This window comes from Hemibagrus wyckioides, linkage group LG20, assembly GCF_019097595.1.
Source record: "Hemibagrus wyckioides isolate EC202008001 linkage group LG20, SWU_Hwy_1.0, whole genome shotgun sequence".
NCBI lineage: Eukaryota > Metazoa > Chordata > Actinopteri > Siluriformes > Bagridae > Hemibagrus > Hemibagrus wyckioides.
Window position 1 is genome coordinate 14,069,746 of NC_080729.1, and position 16,681 is coordinate 14,086,426.

General features: G+C 40.4%; 1 protein-coding gene across 3 annotated transcripts in view; it reads left to right on the forward strand.

Annotated features, from left to right (window-relative positions):
* The window catches only part of LOC131371021 (piezo-type mechanosensitive ion channel component 2), a 74,198-nt gene that overhangs the window by 54,451 nt on the left and 3,066 nt on the right, over window positions 1–16,681 (forward strand). For 2 of the 3 annotated variants that reach the window (XM_058418721.1, XM_058418722.1), the window contains 22 exons: window positions 1,857–1,960; window positions 2,912–3,010; window positions 3,741–3,861; window positions 3,976–4,044; window positions 4,530–4,696; window positions 5,012–5,199; window positions 6,785–6,958; window positions 7,585–8,160; window positions 8,514–8,772; window positions 8,936–9,118; window positions 9,210–9,498; window positions 9,601–9,733; window positions 9,947–10,094; window positions 10,460–10,674; window positions 10,790–10,948; window positions 12,006–12,153; window positions 12,404–12,592; window positions 12,740–12,832; window positions 13,061–13,230; window positions 14,210–14,323; window positions 14,413–14,492; window positions 14,724–14,925. In XM_058418721.1, coding sequence (XP_058274704.1) covers window positions 1,857–1,960; window positions 2,912–3,010; window positions 3,741–3,861; window positions 3,976–4,044; window positions 4,530–4,696; window positions 5,012–5,199; window positions 6,785–6,958; window positions 7,585–8,160; window positions 8,514–8,772; window positions 8,936–9,118; window positions 9,210–9,498; window positions 9,601–9,733; window positions 9,947–10,094; window positions 10,460–10,674; window positions 10,790–10,948; window positions 12,006–12,153; window positions 12,404–12,592; window positions 12,740–12,832; window positions 13,061–13,230; window positions 14,210–14,323; window positions 14,413–14,492; window positions 14,724–14,925 — 3,880 coding nt within the window. The remainder of the gene's footprint in view (window positions 1–1,856; window positions 1,961–2,911; window positions 3,011–3,740; window positions 3,862–3,975; window positions 4,045–4,529; window positions 4,697–5,011; window positions 5,200–6,784; window positions 6,959–7,584; window positions 8,161–8,513; window positions 8,773–8,935; window positions 9,119–9,209; window positions 9,499–9,600; window positions 9,734–9,946; window positions 10,095–10,459; window positions 10,675–10,789; window positions 10,949–12,005; window positions 12,154–12,403; window positions 12,593–12,739; window positions 12,833–13,060; window positions 13,231–14,209; window positions 14,324–14,412; window positions 14,493–14,723; window positions 14,926–16,681) is intronic. The other variant, XM_058418723.1, reaches the window with a different exon arrangement.

The following is a 16,681-nucleotide window of genomic DNA, read 5'->3' on the forward strand; positions in this document are numbered from 1 at the left end:
CCACAACAGATTCTTGCTGCTTCTACGATTTAGGGCTTGAAGACGGTCCATTCAGGGTCAGGGACTTTCAGAAGTGGGAGTTAAATTCTTTTCTCACCAAATCTTCTGCCTTGACACTTCAGAAGGAACCTCTGGGTTTGCCAAGTATATCTGGCTGGTGCCCAGTCTGAGAAGTTGACACTTCTGCTTATCTCTCTTCACACAATGTCCAGTCCCAAGTCTGATGATATAATTACTAAATTAATCATTGACCTTTGGACCCAAGGTGAGCAACCTTGTATTTGAGCATAGCGTTTGTTATTGGCAAACTTTGGCTTGCATAGAAGTCTAATAACGTTTCACCACTCAGGTTCAATGTTAGCTCAGTGTTTATTGGATGGGGAGTGCTTATGCAACCAACACATTCCTGCTTTTTTGTTTAATTATGCTTCGAGTGACCTGTACCTTTATATGTTACCAATAGTGTGTGAATCATGGTAAAAAAAAAAATCCCAATTAAGTCAATTTCAGTTTTCTGTCTTCTAACACTACAAAAATGTGGAATAGTTCAATGAGGGTTGAATACTTAAGCAAGTCACTGTAAATATGTATTCATATTATATTGTACAGATAACATTTCGAAATTATTAAAATAATTGAAGTTACTAAAAGATTCATGTTTACTCTTGGAATAAGCCTTAAATAGATATACACTGTATTGCATCTAAGGACAGGAAAAATGCTAATACCTGGGTGGTACTGGGTCCTTGGCTTGGAGTGATATCAATGGATTAAAACAATTGGCCTGGTCCCTAGAGCCCACAGTTACGGATCTCTGCCGTGGTTTCAATTTATCTCACCCTCATCAAAAGAAATAGAGAGTCCATCTTTCCAGTCTGGTTTCCTTTAAAACACAAAGAACTACGGCTGGGAACTCTCTCTTTCACAGAGACAGCTCTCAATGAACTGATCAGTGCTGACAGGTGTTATTTTATTCATTCAGAATGTTATTTTACTCAGAAACAATGAATGAGAACTAACCTGCTCCTGCTACCTTGAAATTAGAATGTAGACTTTCTCTTTAATGTGGCGAAACAAATTCAGCTGTTAATTGAAAAGATACTCCTGCATCACGCTGAGCAGTTCATCTCTGTGCTCTACTAGTTTGCCTTTATTATTTCTATCCTTCATCCACAGAAGTTGATTTAATTTCTACATGCTCGTGTTTTGTTCACGCTCCTATTTCAACACTCCCACCCTAACAACCCTCTCCATTGTGGCTGTTCTGTTCAAGGACACAAGGCAGTTTCCCTACTCCAGTTCCTGTCCTACAGTGCAAACAGGACAGGACACAGGGGATAAAATGTTCCTGGTCTGTTTTTGTTCAAACCATTAACCATCCCTGCTTCATTTTCGATGCTGTCATTCTTGGTTAGTTAGTGGGAGTTGTTTTGATCATATCTAGTAGATAAAAAAAAAAAAATTGATCTTCTTTACTATTTTAGGCTCTGTCTCTGTCTTATCGTCTTTTAAACCTGTGCTTGATTTACACTTGCTTTAACATTTTCTTGTCTTTTGGGCAGATTTGTTGTGTATGTCTGTAGTGTTATTAAAATCACCAAGATCATATGATTTTATTGTGTACACTATGGTATAGCTGGTTCAAGTCTTCTTTGCAATCCATCCCTGGCTGTGAATCCACTGTTTCTGAGTGTTATGATCCAATGCTGTGTAGGCTGGTTCTTCAGTCAGGGATTCGTGCAATACAATCATTTTGAACTCCATGAATTATTAACTGAATTTCTTTACGATAAACATCTGTCCGGCATTGCCCATGTGGCCTGTGCTGTAGAGCGAATGACTATTCTTTCTTTTAGTGGTGAGGAGCGGCGATTATTACCTGTTTGAGACTGACAGCGAAGAAGAGGAGGAGGAAGAAGAGAAAAAAGACGATGAACCTCCTAAGAAATCAGCATTCCAGGTGAGAGCTTTACAGTACAGGAATGATGCTCTTTAATGCCAGCACTACAGCAGCAAATGTTGTTGTTCTTTTTCAATATCTTTGATCGTGTCTAGATTTTAGTCATTCGGTCTTTTCTCTCTGCAAAGGAATAAAGCCATAAAGCTTTACATATTGGAAAATGTTTTCATATACAGAATGTGGTCGACCCAGTATAGAACCTTTGCTTTGTCTATGTAGTGCAGGTGAGGATTAATAATATGGAAATAAATGAGAGTGTGGTCTTACAGGAAAATAGTCACAAACAGGGTGGTGTGTTGCAACCTGATGCAAAGCAAAGTTGCATTGCGTTGTTCTTACCCAAAAGTTGATCATTTACCAATAATATCATGTCCTGAAGTGTTTCAGATCACAGCAATTTGACATCGTAGACACTTTTTACATTTACATTTCTAGTTAATGTAGTGGAACATCTGCGAAACAAGTTCCTTTTATCACTTATGTAATCAGCATCGTTTTTTAAGACAAATAAACGGAACTTGTCGGAAACCACAAAGTACAAAAATGTGTTTTCTTGTGTTGGAAAAGTTATAGCTTTAACTTTAATTAATACAAAGCACTGATACTGGAGATTCTTCCAAAAACCTCACCTCATTAACAATTATACGGGTATATAAAATATGCTTGCATGGAACGTCCTATGCAAAGGAACTCCCCTTATAACTGACCAATAAAAACAGAAGTTAGAGCTGATAATGAGTCACTGGAGTATTGTTTAATCAAATTGTGCTCAAAGACGTTTAGATTCAGTGGTTGCTTTTAAAAAAATCCAGTATACTCCTGTACTAACAGTATATAAATACATACTAGTATTATGATCTGTCGTACAGTGCTCTGCAGTTAGGGTTGTAGTCCTCATCTCATTTCCACCTGTTCCCTCTGACACTGGCTGCCTCTATTTCTTTCCCTCAGCGAGCAATTGGAAAGTTTGCCTCAGCCGTCGTGGCTTTGCCCAGGTCTATACTAAAACTGCCCAAAACTATCCTTCAGTATCTTATCAGGGCAGGCAAGGTATCACCTAAATCCATGCTGTGTTTGTGTGGCCTCTTGTGTTTGTTTATGATTTATGTGTATCTGTTGACCATGCCTTGCCTTTCCACTCCATGCTGTTGAAACCTTTTAATGTATAAGGTCCTAAAATGCCTAAATAAATTTCTCAGATGATGCAACATGGAATGAAAAAGCTTTGGTCAAATCTTTGTGATGTTTTGGTGAAATCCTTGTGTAGCATGTGTTTTCCACATCATTGCCATCACCGGTTTGTATACTACATGTATGTATTTGGGTTAGATGTGTTTCTTTTTAGTTGTGTGTGTGTTTTGCCCCAAGGTATACTAGCCATCATTACAGACCAAACTAAAGAAAGCATCTTTAAATTGAATTCTAATTCAGACTTAAAAATTTATTTCTCTGCCAATGGGGCAAAAATACTGCATTCTATATTTTTGCTTTGTTTTTGCTAGCCTGAATTTAATCAACCATATTTAATCACAATCTATAATTTAAAGATCTGGTAATACCGTATATTAGTGAGAAGGTATCATGTTATAGGTAAACCTTTGCCAAGTTGAAGATGGTTATTTGACTTCAGGCTGAAGCTTTTTTTTTTTTTTTTGGAATCGTCTAAAGCAAAGGTTCTGAATCCTGATCCTGGAGTCCTCCGGTACTCAAGGACCAGTCTTGGACCCCTGTGGTCTAAAGCCATTGCAGTGATTTGATTGTGGCTTGTGTTGCTCCACAGTTTGTGTACCAGGCATGGGTCACAGACTCCAAAACAGCTCTTAAGGAGCGGGTTAAGGAGCGGCGGCATTTCTGGAAAAGATACGGAAGAGGGCGTAAACAAAGGAAAGAAAAGGAAGAAGGTGCATTATGCAAATCCTAATGAGGAGTCAAAACTGTACACACATATCATAATATAGTTAAACTGTTATATAAGTGTATATTCAGTGTGTGTGTGTGTGTGTGTGTTTGAGCAGGTCAAGTTGCAATTGAGATAGGAGATGATGAACAGCAGAGCTCAGAGGAGGAGAAAAAGGAAGGACCAGGTATCAATTCCAAATCCCTGTTTAAAAGCTCATTACCTTTAACCCATTCCTAATTTAAGCATTTATAAAGAGCCCTGTTTTATTGTATTATCACTTCCTTTATATTGTTTAATCAGACAGAAATAGAGTTTACATTAACCTCAATCAGTTTACTCTGTTTAATTTATAATTCAGATTATTGATTAAGAAGAATGCCGCAAGTACACTGACAAACTAATGTCATCTGGATATATAATAAAGTCACTATGAACTCAGAGGGGCAAAAACCGGTGTATAATGATGTCCCAAATTGTTTTATTCCTTTTATACCGCAGCAAGTTGCCAGTGATTGCATTTTTACTTTTGTTACTATAAAGACATGTATGAGTGCATTCTCCTGAGCCACCTTTACCTAACCCTGACCTTTTTTCCTAATGGTGGATTATGTCATTGTAGATTTCTCCACAACTGTTGTTGTGCAATGACGCTCCTCCTTTTTTTTACAGACAACATCATTAAAAGGGTTTTCAACATCATCAAGTTTACCTGGGTGCTGTTCCTGACCACTCTGGAGAGCCTGACCGTGTGGATCAACAGCATCTGTAAAGAATACATCGACATCTCCACCGTGCTGCGCATTGAACGCTGTATGCTTACCAGAGAGGTCAAAAAGGTGTGGTATACACACACACATGCACACACACACGTCTAATTAGAATTCTTAAATTTTTCTTTACTTTATTTTTTTATTCATTTAAGAATACACTGCACATTAATTCAAAATAAAATTATTTATACTATAATTTCAAACTGAATTCTATTCATTTTTATACTCATATATCATTTTTGCATAAATAATGTTTGTATACTGTGAGTACTGTGACTGATGTATTTAATGGTAGATTGATCTCAGTGGTCTAATTTATTTTATTTTTTAATTTTTTTTAACAAGTTTTTAGCAGAAGTTCACCTATACTATTTCCCACAGGGCAATGTTCCATCTCGAGAGAGCATCCACGTGTACTACCAGAAGCAAATGCGTCTGAATGTGTCACGTGAGTCCGGATTGGATCGGATCAGTGAGGAAGACTCGTGCTCTCAGAAACCCAGACGCAGACGCAGAGGATATACGTTAGAAAGCCAGGACTCTGTAGCATCCCGAGACAGCATGTCCAGGTATATGTGTACTTGTGTAGCCATTTGTTTGTGCATTAGTACTATATAAGTATCATCTAACTTACACTATGTTGCCAAAAGTATTCGCTCACCCATCCAAATAATCAGAATCAGGTGTTCCAATCACTTCCATGGCCACAGGTGTATAAAATCAAGCACCTAGGCATGCAGACTGTTTTTACAAACATTTGTGAAAGAATGGGTCGCTCTCAGGAGCTCAGTGAATTCCAGCGTGGAACTGTGATAGGATGCCACCTGTGCAACAAATCCAGTCGTGAAATTTCCTCGCTCCTAAATATTCCACAGTCAACTGTCAGCTGTATTATAAGAACGTGGAAGTGTTTAGGAACGACAGCAACTCAGCCACGAAGTGGTAGGCCACGTAAACTGACGGAGCGGGGTCAGCGGATGCTGAGGCGCATAGTGCGAAGAGGTCGCCAACTTTCTGCAGAGTCAATCGCTACAGACCTCCAAACTTCATGTGGCCTTCAGATTAGCTCAAGAACAGTGCGCAGAGAGCTTCATGGAATGGGTTTCCATGGCCGAGCAGCTGCATCCAAGCCATACATCACCAAGTGCAATGCAAAGCGTCGGATGCAGTGGTGTAAAGCACGCCGCCACTGGACTCTAGAGCAGTGGAGACGCATTCTCTGGAGTGACGAATCGCGCTTCTCCATCTGGAAATCTGATGGAGGAGTCTGGGTTTGGCGGTTGCCAGGAGAACGGTACTTGTCTGACTGCACTGTGCCAAGTATAAAGTTTGGTGGAGGGGGGATTATGGTGTGGGGTTGTTTTTCAGGAGCTGGGCTTGGCCCCTTAGTTCCAGTGAAAGGAACTCTGAATGCTTCAGCATACCAAGACATTTTGGACAATTCCATGCTCCCCACTTTGTGGGAACAGTTTGGAGCTGGCCCCTTCCTCTTCCAACATGACTGTGCACCAGTGCACAAAGCAAGGTCCATAAAGACATGGATGACAGAGTCTGGTGTGGATGAACTTGACTGGCCTGCACAGAGTCCTGACCTCAACCCGATAGAACACCTTTGGGATGAATTAGAGCGGAGACTGAGAGCCAGGCCTTCTCGTCCAACATCAGTGTGTGACCTCACAAATGCACTTCTGGAAGAATGGTCAAAAATTCCCATAAACACACTCCTAAACCTTGTGGACAGCCTTCCCAGAAGAGTTGAAGCTGTTATAGCTGTAAAGGGTGGACCGACGTCATATTGAACCCTATGGATTAGGAATGGGATGTCACTTAAGTTCATATGCGAGTCAAGGCAGGTGAGCGAATACTTTTGGCAATATAGTGTATATATTATGTTATGATGCAAAATTCAGTCCTTGCACATGTTCGCATTTTTAGAGAAAAACAGTTTACAGTTAAATCAAGATGTAAAAAGGAAAGAGCTCTTATTTCACTGTTAACCAGACAGGATCATGGGCATTTCATTCATCACTACATTCCGTCAGGCTTTCTTACATTTTTGTTCAAAATTTGTTTGGAACATAGTGGACATACCATCATATTATCATCAATCATCAATTCATTTCTTCTTCCATATCTTCATCCATCTCCATCCAGTGCATACACAGAGGCCACCATGCTCTTTTCCCGCGAGTCCACGCTAGACGACCTAGACGACGTGCCTCAGCATGTGCCCAAAACCAGCGAGCGTGCTCGGCCCAAGCTGCGCAAAATGTACAGTATGGACATGTCCAACTCCTCTGCAGACAGTGGCAGCAGCAACATCTCCAGGTCTTTAACAATATTACGCATCTTCAACTCATCTCCTCTCCTCATGCCCATTCATAGGTTTCTCTTTGATTGTATACATTTCCTAGTGAGAAAGTTTGGCCTATGTTTAACTGGATGCAGTTAATGTAATGAGTAAAATGAAGGCGGTGATTAACTTTCACCTATTTGATTTCATATAGGATTGTGAGCATGTGAGTATTGTTAAAATATCAACGTATAACACGTGACATATTTGCTAGCTGCCTTGTTTGATGGAGACCTATCAAACGTAATGGGTAAAACCAATCAAGCCTTATCTGAGCATGTCTCCCTAGACATCAGTGCTATATGGTCATGATAACATTCCTGTTCAGACGCTGGAATCTCATACTCGCCTCATAGTGCAGTGTGAGCACACACTTCCAGATGAGCAGTACAAGCCAAACAATGCATCTTAGAATACAGTTAGGCACCAACGTGCAGGTCAACGTGACAGGAAATGATGTTTTAAGCTTAAGTCTTTAGGCTTTAGTAAATCCCAAACCACCCAACTGAAAATAACTGTGCTATTGAACTATGCTCAAGCTAAACAGCTTCGGTTTACCAGTGTTTTCCATTTCTTTGTGTGTGTTCTGTATTTTCAACAGCGAGGCCACTCAGTGCGTCACGTTATTCTCACGGCAAGGTACCAACGACACCATCGACGAGGTGGAGGATGAGCAAGACCAACTACATCACCGTGAAGAAGCACCTGAACAGGTTGTGGAAGCAGAGAGAGGCCCCTGGAGCTCCATTGAGCCTGAATCAGAGCAAGAACATGGAGAACAAATGGAGCTCAAGGAAGAAAAACCCGAAGAATCAGAATGGACAGCTGAAGATCTAGAAGAAGAGGAGCAGGACAGGCTGGAGGATGATGGTGAATCTCAAAGCCCTGAGAGGGAGGATGTCGAATCCTCCGAACCAGAGCTTGTGGCAGCAGAGAGGACGAGCGGCCAGCTTTTCACCCCAGACACGGACATCCCTAACACCTCAGATGCAGATGTCCCACCCAGCTATAGCAAAGCAGTAAGCTTCGATCACCTCTCGGTTGATTCACAGGAGAGTGATGAAGAAAAGCAGCTCATGCTCATGACCTCAGACAGCAGATCGGACTTATTGTCAGATGATGCACTGCTTCCCTCCCAAACCACCGAGCTCACGGCTAGTGAGCTGTTGCTCAACAAGTAAGATATGAACAGTTTCACAGTTACTTCTAGTAAGCAGCAAGTGCCCAAGGGGCATTTATCCAAGGGGCCATATTAGACTGAATGGTGTGAAGGTCCAAAGTCATTTATGTACTGGACCAGTGGTTGTCATACATTTATAAGACAGGGATGCTTTCATTGTGACAGTGACTTTTTTTAAATTAATTTAATAAACAAAATAAACCAGGCTTAAATTATTTATATTTGAAAAAACAAAGTAATTGGATCTATAGAAATAATACTCAATGCATCATTAGATATACACAAATTTCCACTTTGCCTCAGCAAGAAGCCCTTTCAAGACCAAATCTTATTTCCCTGAATTTTCTCAGAATGTTTTATGACGAGGAGCTGGATGCCTCTGAGCGCTTCTACAAGTCCCAGCCGCTTGGCCTGCAGCTATGCTACGCCCTGTACAACCTGTTAGTGGCTCACTCTGAGATGGTTTGCTACCTGGTCATCATCCTCAACCACATGATTTCGGCCTCCATGGCAACGCTGGTGCTGCCCATCCTCATCTTCCTGTGGGCCATGCTGTCTGTTCCCCGGCCCAGCAAACGCTTCTGGATGACTGCCATTATTTACACAGAGGCAAATTCCTCTTTAAGTTCTATCATTTTAATATGCACATCTTTTCTTGTGCACATTCATTGCAAGTGTAACACTGATGTTGGTACCTTGTCTTGCTAATACACATTTTACCAATTATGTGTGGGTACATTTTTTAATGTAGTTTAATTTTTTTCTCTTTTAGGTTACCATTGTCATCAAATACTTCTTCCAGTTCAGCTTTTTCCCCTTCAACCAGAACCTGGAAGTGGACAGGAAGAAGCCGTATCACCCGCCTAATATCATTGGTGTTGAGAAAAAAGACGGTTACGTCCATTACGATCTTATTCAGCTGCTTGCCCTCTTCTTCCATCGCTCAATCCTCAAGGTGCTTATCTGAATTCATTTTCGTTCCCTTCATTTTTTTGTGACATCTCTTTTGAAACATGAGGTTATCCATCTTTTAAACACTTCTTTAGTGCCACGGTCTGTGGGACGAGGACGACCCCAAGGAGACAAAAAAAGACACCTCTCAACATCGTGACGAGTCCGAGGATGAAGACAAAATGGCAGTGATGGTTCCGGCAGAGACAAAAAAGAAGAGCTCACCTCCTCGCTCTATGAAATTCAACATGGGAAGTTCGACAGACTTTGAATCGGTCCAAATTGTGCACATGCGCCAACCTGAACAACGTACGTACCAGCGGCGCAAGAGCTCCAGCGGAGGCTCCTACATCTCACGCCATTCATCACAGCGTTCCAAGAGAGGTGAGAGGTCTGATTTCAGTGGTTCTATTCTAAGGCAAATTAAAGTAATGTAGAATTATATGCACTCTATTTGTATAGCTGAATATATTGTGCTTCCCCCAGGCAGCACAAGCACAAGGAACAGCAGCCGTAGAGGAAGCAGCGAGGTCGGAGTAGAACCCAAGAGCCGCAAGGAACTCATCATGGAGAAGGCTCGAGAGCAGCTCATTAAGGCCAAGGTCTTTCTACTCAAAAAGTAAGAGTGTATGAGTCAACATTTTGACTTTTTAGAGTTAGAGTAGTTCTTACAAATTACAGTTTGTTTTTCAGAAGACCTATTAGTGTGTAAGAAAGCATATGTTACAGTATACACGTTTTATTAATCTGGGGTTACCTTTTATGTTTTTAATGGTTATGATTTAGTCGGTACTAATAAGTGGCATTTCTATCCATGATGTGTTTTTGTCAGAGGAAAAGAGATCTACCTCCCTATTCGTCAGTTCTTCTATAACCTCATCCATCCTGAGTACAGTGCAGTGACCGACGTCTACGTCCTAATGTTCCTGGCGGACACTGTTGACTTCATCATTATCGTCTTTGGCTTCTGGGCTTTTGGGGTATTCCAGAGTTTCCACAGTATCTTTTTTTGTAACCAATGTTTTTTACTCTTGTTTTTCTCTGTACTTTTGTAACATGTTTTGTCAAAGGATGATACTGGAAGAAAAACTATATTTTGGTCAAAATTTGATTTTTTTTAGACAAAATTGAGGCATGCAAGGGGTTTTCTCAGACTGTGGCAGCAATGGCAGCATTGTAGATGTGCTGATGTGGTGGATACAGTAATATTAATGATAACTGAGATCAAATATACAAAGAATTAGTTTCTTAATTCTGTCAGTTTCCTGCTAAATCAAGTCCTCGGTCTGACCTGTCTGTTCTGTCATTCTAGTAAACTGTTCTGTGTGACTCATGGTATTTTCAGAAACACCAGGGAGGAGCAGACATCACATCCTCGCTGTCAGAAGATCAGGTCCCAGGTCCGTTCCTGGTGATGGTGTTGATCCAGTTCGGCACCATGGTCGTAGACCGAGCATTGTACCTGCGTAAAACCGTCATGGGCAAAGTGATTTTCCAGGTCATCCTGGTGTTCGGTATCCATTTCTGGATGTTTTTCATCCTTCCAGGAATAACGGAAAGGTAATAGACGTCTAGATACACAATCTGCGGCTCATGAGCACATTAAAGCTTCTATGCTTTTTCTTTGAAGCTAGTTAATAGAGTAATAAGACCTTGCTTGTGTGCACTCTTTCAGGCGTTTCAGCCAGAACACAGTGGCCCAGCTGTGGTACTTCGTGAAGTGCATTTACTTCGGTCTGTCAGCCTATCAGATCCGTTGTGGTTACCCCACCCGAGTGCTGGGCAACTTTCTGACCAAGAGCTACAACTACGTCAACCTCTTTCTCTTTCAAGGGTGAGAGCAGATCAATGAGAAATACAATGATCGATCTGATCGATTGAGGATGTGCTTATGGTTGTAGGATCAGCAAAGTGAGACAGTTTATATGAGCACTTATATGTAACCTGACTTCTGTTTTGTTTTTTTTCTCCACTGTAGTAAAGCATAGTAAGGAGATTGAAAAGTAATTTAATGCTACAAGGAAATGGTGTGGTGAATCAGTTCCAACTACGCTTGTAAAATGATGCTCCAAAACTTTTCAGCCATTTACAGAAGCACTGCACAGGGCTAGGATTAGGTTTATAGCTACTGGAAGCATTTAAAGGAAACCGCTGCTTGATAAATAAGGAACTGAATGGAACAGAATAATCACACACATCCAATAGTAAAAATGTATAGACGGTTAAGATGTAAAAATGCAGTTTAACAATTTGGCAGAACTGATAATCTTGTAAAGGCTTCTCAAACATAAATTTTAATATTTAACTGATTGACAGGCCAGTTTATTCCTAATGTATTTTTTTTAGTTCTTAGCTATCTGTACACCATCTTCCCTGTCTGGCATTTTGTAGATATTAATTTGAAAAACATTGTATTATATAAATGTAAATGCATGTGCAGTAAATTTGCTAGCACAAGCTTGTTTCACAACTGGAAAAATAAAATGGCACAAAATAAACGGGGCATGAATACGTTTAGGGACCAAACAGGACAGTTACGTTTTGCGCCTTTAAACATTTAAGAGCAGAAATCACAAAGTGCATCAAATGACTCAATTGCAAAATTTACAAATACATCAGAAAAATCAATGTTAAATTGTCCTGTATTTGTTTCTCTGTGTGATGTACTTTTGAGTGTAGCTTGGAATCAACACTATATTGCCAGAAGTATTGGGACACCCCTCCACATCATTGAATTCAGGTGTTGTTTTTCAGGGGTTGGGCTTGACCCCTTAGTTTCAGTGAAAGGAACTCTTAATGCTTCAGCATACCAAGACATTTTGGACAATTTCATGCTCCCAACTTTGTGGGAACAGTTTATTCACCTGGGAATTACTGACTGTGTCTTCAAGGTTTCGTTTGATCCCCTTTCTGACCGAGCTGCGTGCCGTGATGGACTGGGTATGGACGGACACGACGCTCAGCTTGTCCAGCTGGATCTGTGTGGAGGACATCTACGCCCACATCTTTGTGCTCAAGTGCTGGAGGGAGTCTGAAAAGGTAAGAAACTGAACACACAGGAGTGAAGCAATGCTGCACTAGATGAACATATATTTAACATATTGAAGTGCATCCTAATTATACGTTACCTGTGCACTACAGGGAGCTCTAAATAGACCCCATGTGTGAATGAGGGTGTGAATGTGTGTGTATGGGCACAGTGAATCACACTGTATATATAACTGAGTGCCAAATTGTGTTAAAAGAAAAAGTTTAATGTTGACCTTTTTATTGTGTGTGCGTGTTCCAGCGTTACCCTCAGCCTCGGGGTCAGAAGAAGAAAAAGGTGGTGAAGTACGGGATGGGTGGCATGATCGTTATGCTGCTCATCTGCATTGTCTGGTTCCCTCTGCTCTTCATGTCTCTGGTCAAATCAGTAGCAGGCGTCGTCAATACACCTCTGGACGTCTCTGTTAGCCTCACACTTGGAGGCTTCCAGGTACGTATACACCAAGAGGGAGCCCATTAATAATCTGTAATATTATTCAATACTTTACCGTCTCCTCCTGATCATTATATTGCAATATACAAACAGAAAATGTCTTGTCCTTTACCCATCTGTTTTCCTCTTTATGCATTTATTTAGCCAATCTTCATAATGAGCGCTCAACAAAAGAACCTGATAAGCATCACTCAGAAAGATTTTGAGACTTTCACTAAAGCCCATACTCACAATTCAGTAAGTATCTAGAGTTCTGCCTGTAATATATATAACATATGACCAAGCTTTATCTGAGGCAGATAATCTCACTGGTCTATTTAGAGCAACCCTGATTCTATTCATTTAGTGAAGTTTATGATCACTCATAATGGGTAACAATTACTTTTTAATAATTAATGTGTAATGCATTTTTGATGGTGAGGGTGGGTGGCAGATTGACGTAAGGTGGTGTTGTTTCCCACGTAGACGTCGTTGCAGTTTCTCGAGGCCTATGTCTATCAGGATGTCACCATAGCTCACCTAGAGGGAAGCTCCAACTCACTGTGGACCATCAGCCCACCCAGCCGGGAAAACCTGATCAAAATATTGGGCCAGTCCATTGATTTTCATTTAACCATGGCCTGGTCTGTACAGAGGTATAGCTCACAGTCTTGGTTTAATCTATTATATAGTAGAAAAATCATCTGGAAGCTAGTCACACATTTTTGAAATCTGTTTCTAAAGGACAGTATTAGCGCAAGATAATGATTAGAAAATGGAAAGTAATTAAAAGACATCTTATGTTAGTTTTATAGGAAGTTTAGAAAGAATGCAATTTATTAATGTTTACGACAGTTCAAATATTTTCATTGTTTTATGGTCATCTTATCTTGCTTTAGATTTCTTAAAAGGGATTTAAGTTTGTTTGAATATGAAGTTTTTTTAATATTATATGACTTTAAAATAATAAGCACTAATGAAATCACTGAACTATAAAAAAAAACATTTGTTTTATAAACATGTAAAATGTCAGAAGAAATGTAATCAATTCAAATAATAAATTAAAAATAAAATTATTATTATTTAAATAAATTAAAATAAAAAAGAAAAACACACCTATAACAGTCATTTCCCATTATATTCATGGAGCAAACACAAGAAAGGGCAAATACGAAGAAATTATAAAGGTGCATTAGGAAAGAGTACACTTGTGCTGACATGATATGATGTTCCAAATATCTTCCAGGCTATTTGTACGAGTAAGAAATATAAACAAATTGACTTTTCGTAATATTTTCAACTACAGTGATATCATGATATTATATACGTATACACTTTAAGTAAAACTGCCCTTTTTACTTTGTCTTGCATCTAATGATGTTGTGCTATAAAATCATGAAATTTAATTCATGTTTATCAGGTGTATGCAAAATAATCAAAAAATAAAAATCTCACTTTCCTATGAAATAAAAGCTGCTGTGTGTGAGAAACTCCGCCGTAGCTGTATTATCGTTTTAGAAACTGCAGAGCATTTATTTACTGTACACATACTAAAGAAGGAGAGATGAACACAAAGCTGTCTTTCTTTTCATGAAAGCTCTCTTTAGTTATGCCTCGTTGGTCTATTTTACACAGGGACCTCAGTTTAGGAGCGAAAGCAGAGACGGCAACAGGGAAACGCACCATAAACCTTGAGGATGGCACCAAAGGAGACCTTGTGAAACTGTTAAATAACGAAAAACAGTTTGTGTGAGTGCACGCTTTTTAGCAGTTCATTTTGAACGTTTTGAAAGATTGGAGGAAATTTGTTTCATTAATCCAAAACCGCACAATTTCAGCGTGATCCAAAACATTTTTCCGAGATATCTGAGGGCACCCAGTGACTCCAATGCGAAACCAATCGATCAGCTGAGTTCAGGTAAGAAGCCTGAGATCATTGTGTAATAGTCAAAACTGCTTACTGAGCATTCCTTTATGGCTGCGTATTTCCTTTTATGTATGATGTTGAAGCAGGTAAAATTATAAAAGGATATATATATATATAGACTTAAATTCAGAAATAGATGACAATTTAACTACACATTGGGTTTTGACCCCCATCTCTCTCTCTCTCTCTCTCTCTCTCTCTCTCTCTCTCTCTGTGTTCCAGATTTTGAAAGCATCAACCTGACTCTAGGCCGAGGGAACACCACTGCAGGAAATGTTCAAGAGTGGTGGATTGTGAACCAGACCAATCCTGGCAAAATTAAGACAAACATATCAAAAATGGGCAAAGAACGCGCCGGACTGGATCTCTATATCTTCAGTGATCAGGTCAGCCCTCCCAGTCTGGGCTTTCTGGCTGGATATGGGTAAGTGCACATCTGGGTTTTTTTTCCACCTCAACACAACTACAATCATTTTCACCAAATATATCAAAATATATTAGATAGCAATATACACTGCTCACAAAAAGTTAAGGATATTCGGCTTTCGGGTGAAATTTCAGGATGCACCTAAAATGCACTATAACCTTTACAGGTGAACTTAATTTGACCTTCTCTACACTTTTGAATGCACATGTCCAACTGTTCAGTGTTTCAGTACTTTTTGCATAACTTGCTGCTCTCTAACAAGGTGCTTAATGGCAAAATTCACAACATGTGTTTGATCCATGAATCGACCAATAAATTTTCTGGTTCAATTAGAATTGGTATTTAAACAGTCCTCTTCATCATGCTGTTCACATTTTAACATCATGAGACCAAGACCACACCTAACAATTGATCAACAGTACCTCACCATTGCGAGGCTTCAAACAGGATGTTCTCAGAGGGAAGTGGCCACTGAGCTTAAAGTGTCACAGAGTGTCATCAGCAGGTTGCGACAGAGATACAGAGAGACTGGAAGAGTCACAGAAAGGCATAGAAGTGGACGTCCTTTGGCCACATCCCACGTTGATGACCGCTTCATTGTGAACAGTGCCCTGTGGAACCGGATGATGAATGCCACTCAACTCCAGGCACATTTAAGGGAGGTGAGAGGCACCCAAGTGTGACGTCAGACCATTCGAAACCGTTTACATCAGTGTGGTCTGCGTGCTAGACGACCTGCAAGGGTACCTGACCACACCACCAGGCATCTTGCATGGGCCAGGGAGCATTTACACTGGACGAGGGACCAGTGGGCCTCAGTGCTGTTCTCTGATGAAAGTCGATTCACGTTGAGCAGAAATGATGGCCGCCAACGATGTTGGAGACGTCAAGGAGAGCGCTATGCATCAGCCACTGTCGTGGTGGTGTTACAGTCTGGGCAGGTGTGTCTACTCAATACAGAACTGCCCTACATCTTGTGAATGGTACAGTGACAAGCCAATACTACCTGAATAACATCATTAATCCAGTCATTGTGTCCCTGCATGAACAACACAGGCCTAATTTCATCTTCATGGACGACAATGCTCCAGCTCATCGAGGTCGCATCATTAGGGAACGGCTGCTGGAGGCTGGGGTACCTCAAATGGAGAGGCCTGCACTTTCTCCAGACCTGAATCCCATAGAAAACCCATGGGATCAGCTGAGTCTCCGTGTAGAGGCTCGTAACCCTGCACCCCAGAACCTCAATGACCTGAGGGCCGCCCTTCAAGAAGAGTGGAATGCCATGCCTCAGCAGACAATAAGTCGACTCGTGAACAGCATGAGACGTCGTTGTCAAGCTGTTATTGATGGTCAAGGGCACATGACAAATTATTGAGACACTGACATTTTTTGTTGTGGTATACCCACCACTGTTGTTGGCTTTTGTTTCAATAAATTGTTTGAGATGAGGAAATCACCATTGCATGCTTCTACTTAAATGCCCTACTTTCATGATATAATATCACTGTAGCGTGAACTTTTTACATTTTCCATAAATTTCACCCAAAAGCCAAATATCCTTAACTTTTTGTGAGTAGTGTATACTTGATAGCAACTGGAAAAAGAGAAGATTGATAATAGTGGGGTTTTTGTATCTGAAAAAGTTCTAAACTGCTTTTTGTGCTGAACTGGAACCAGTAACACTCTGACTATTACCTATTAGCCAAGTGTTGCCAACATATTAAATGAAAAATTAAATATAGCACAAATG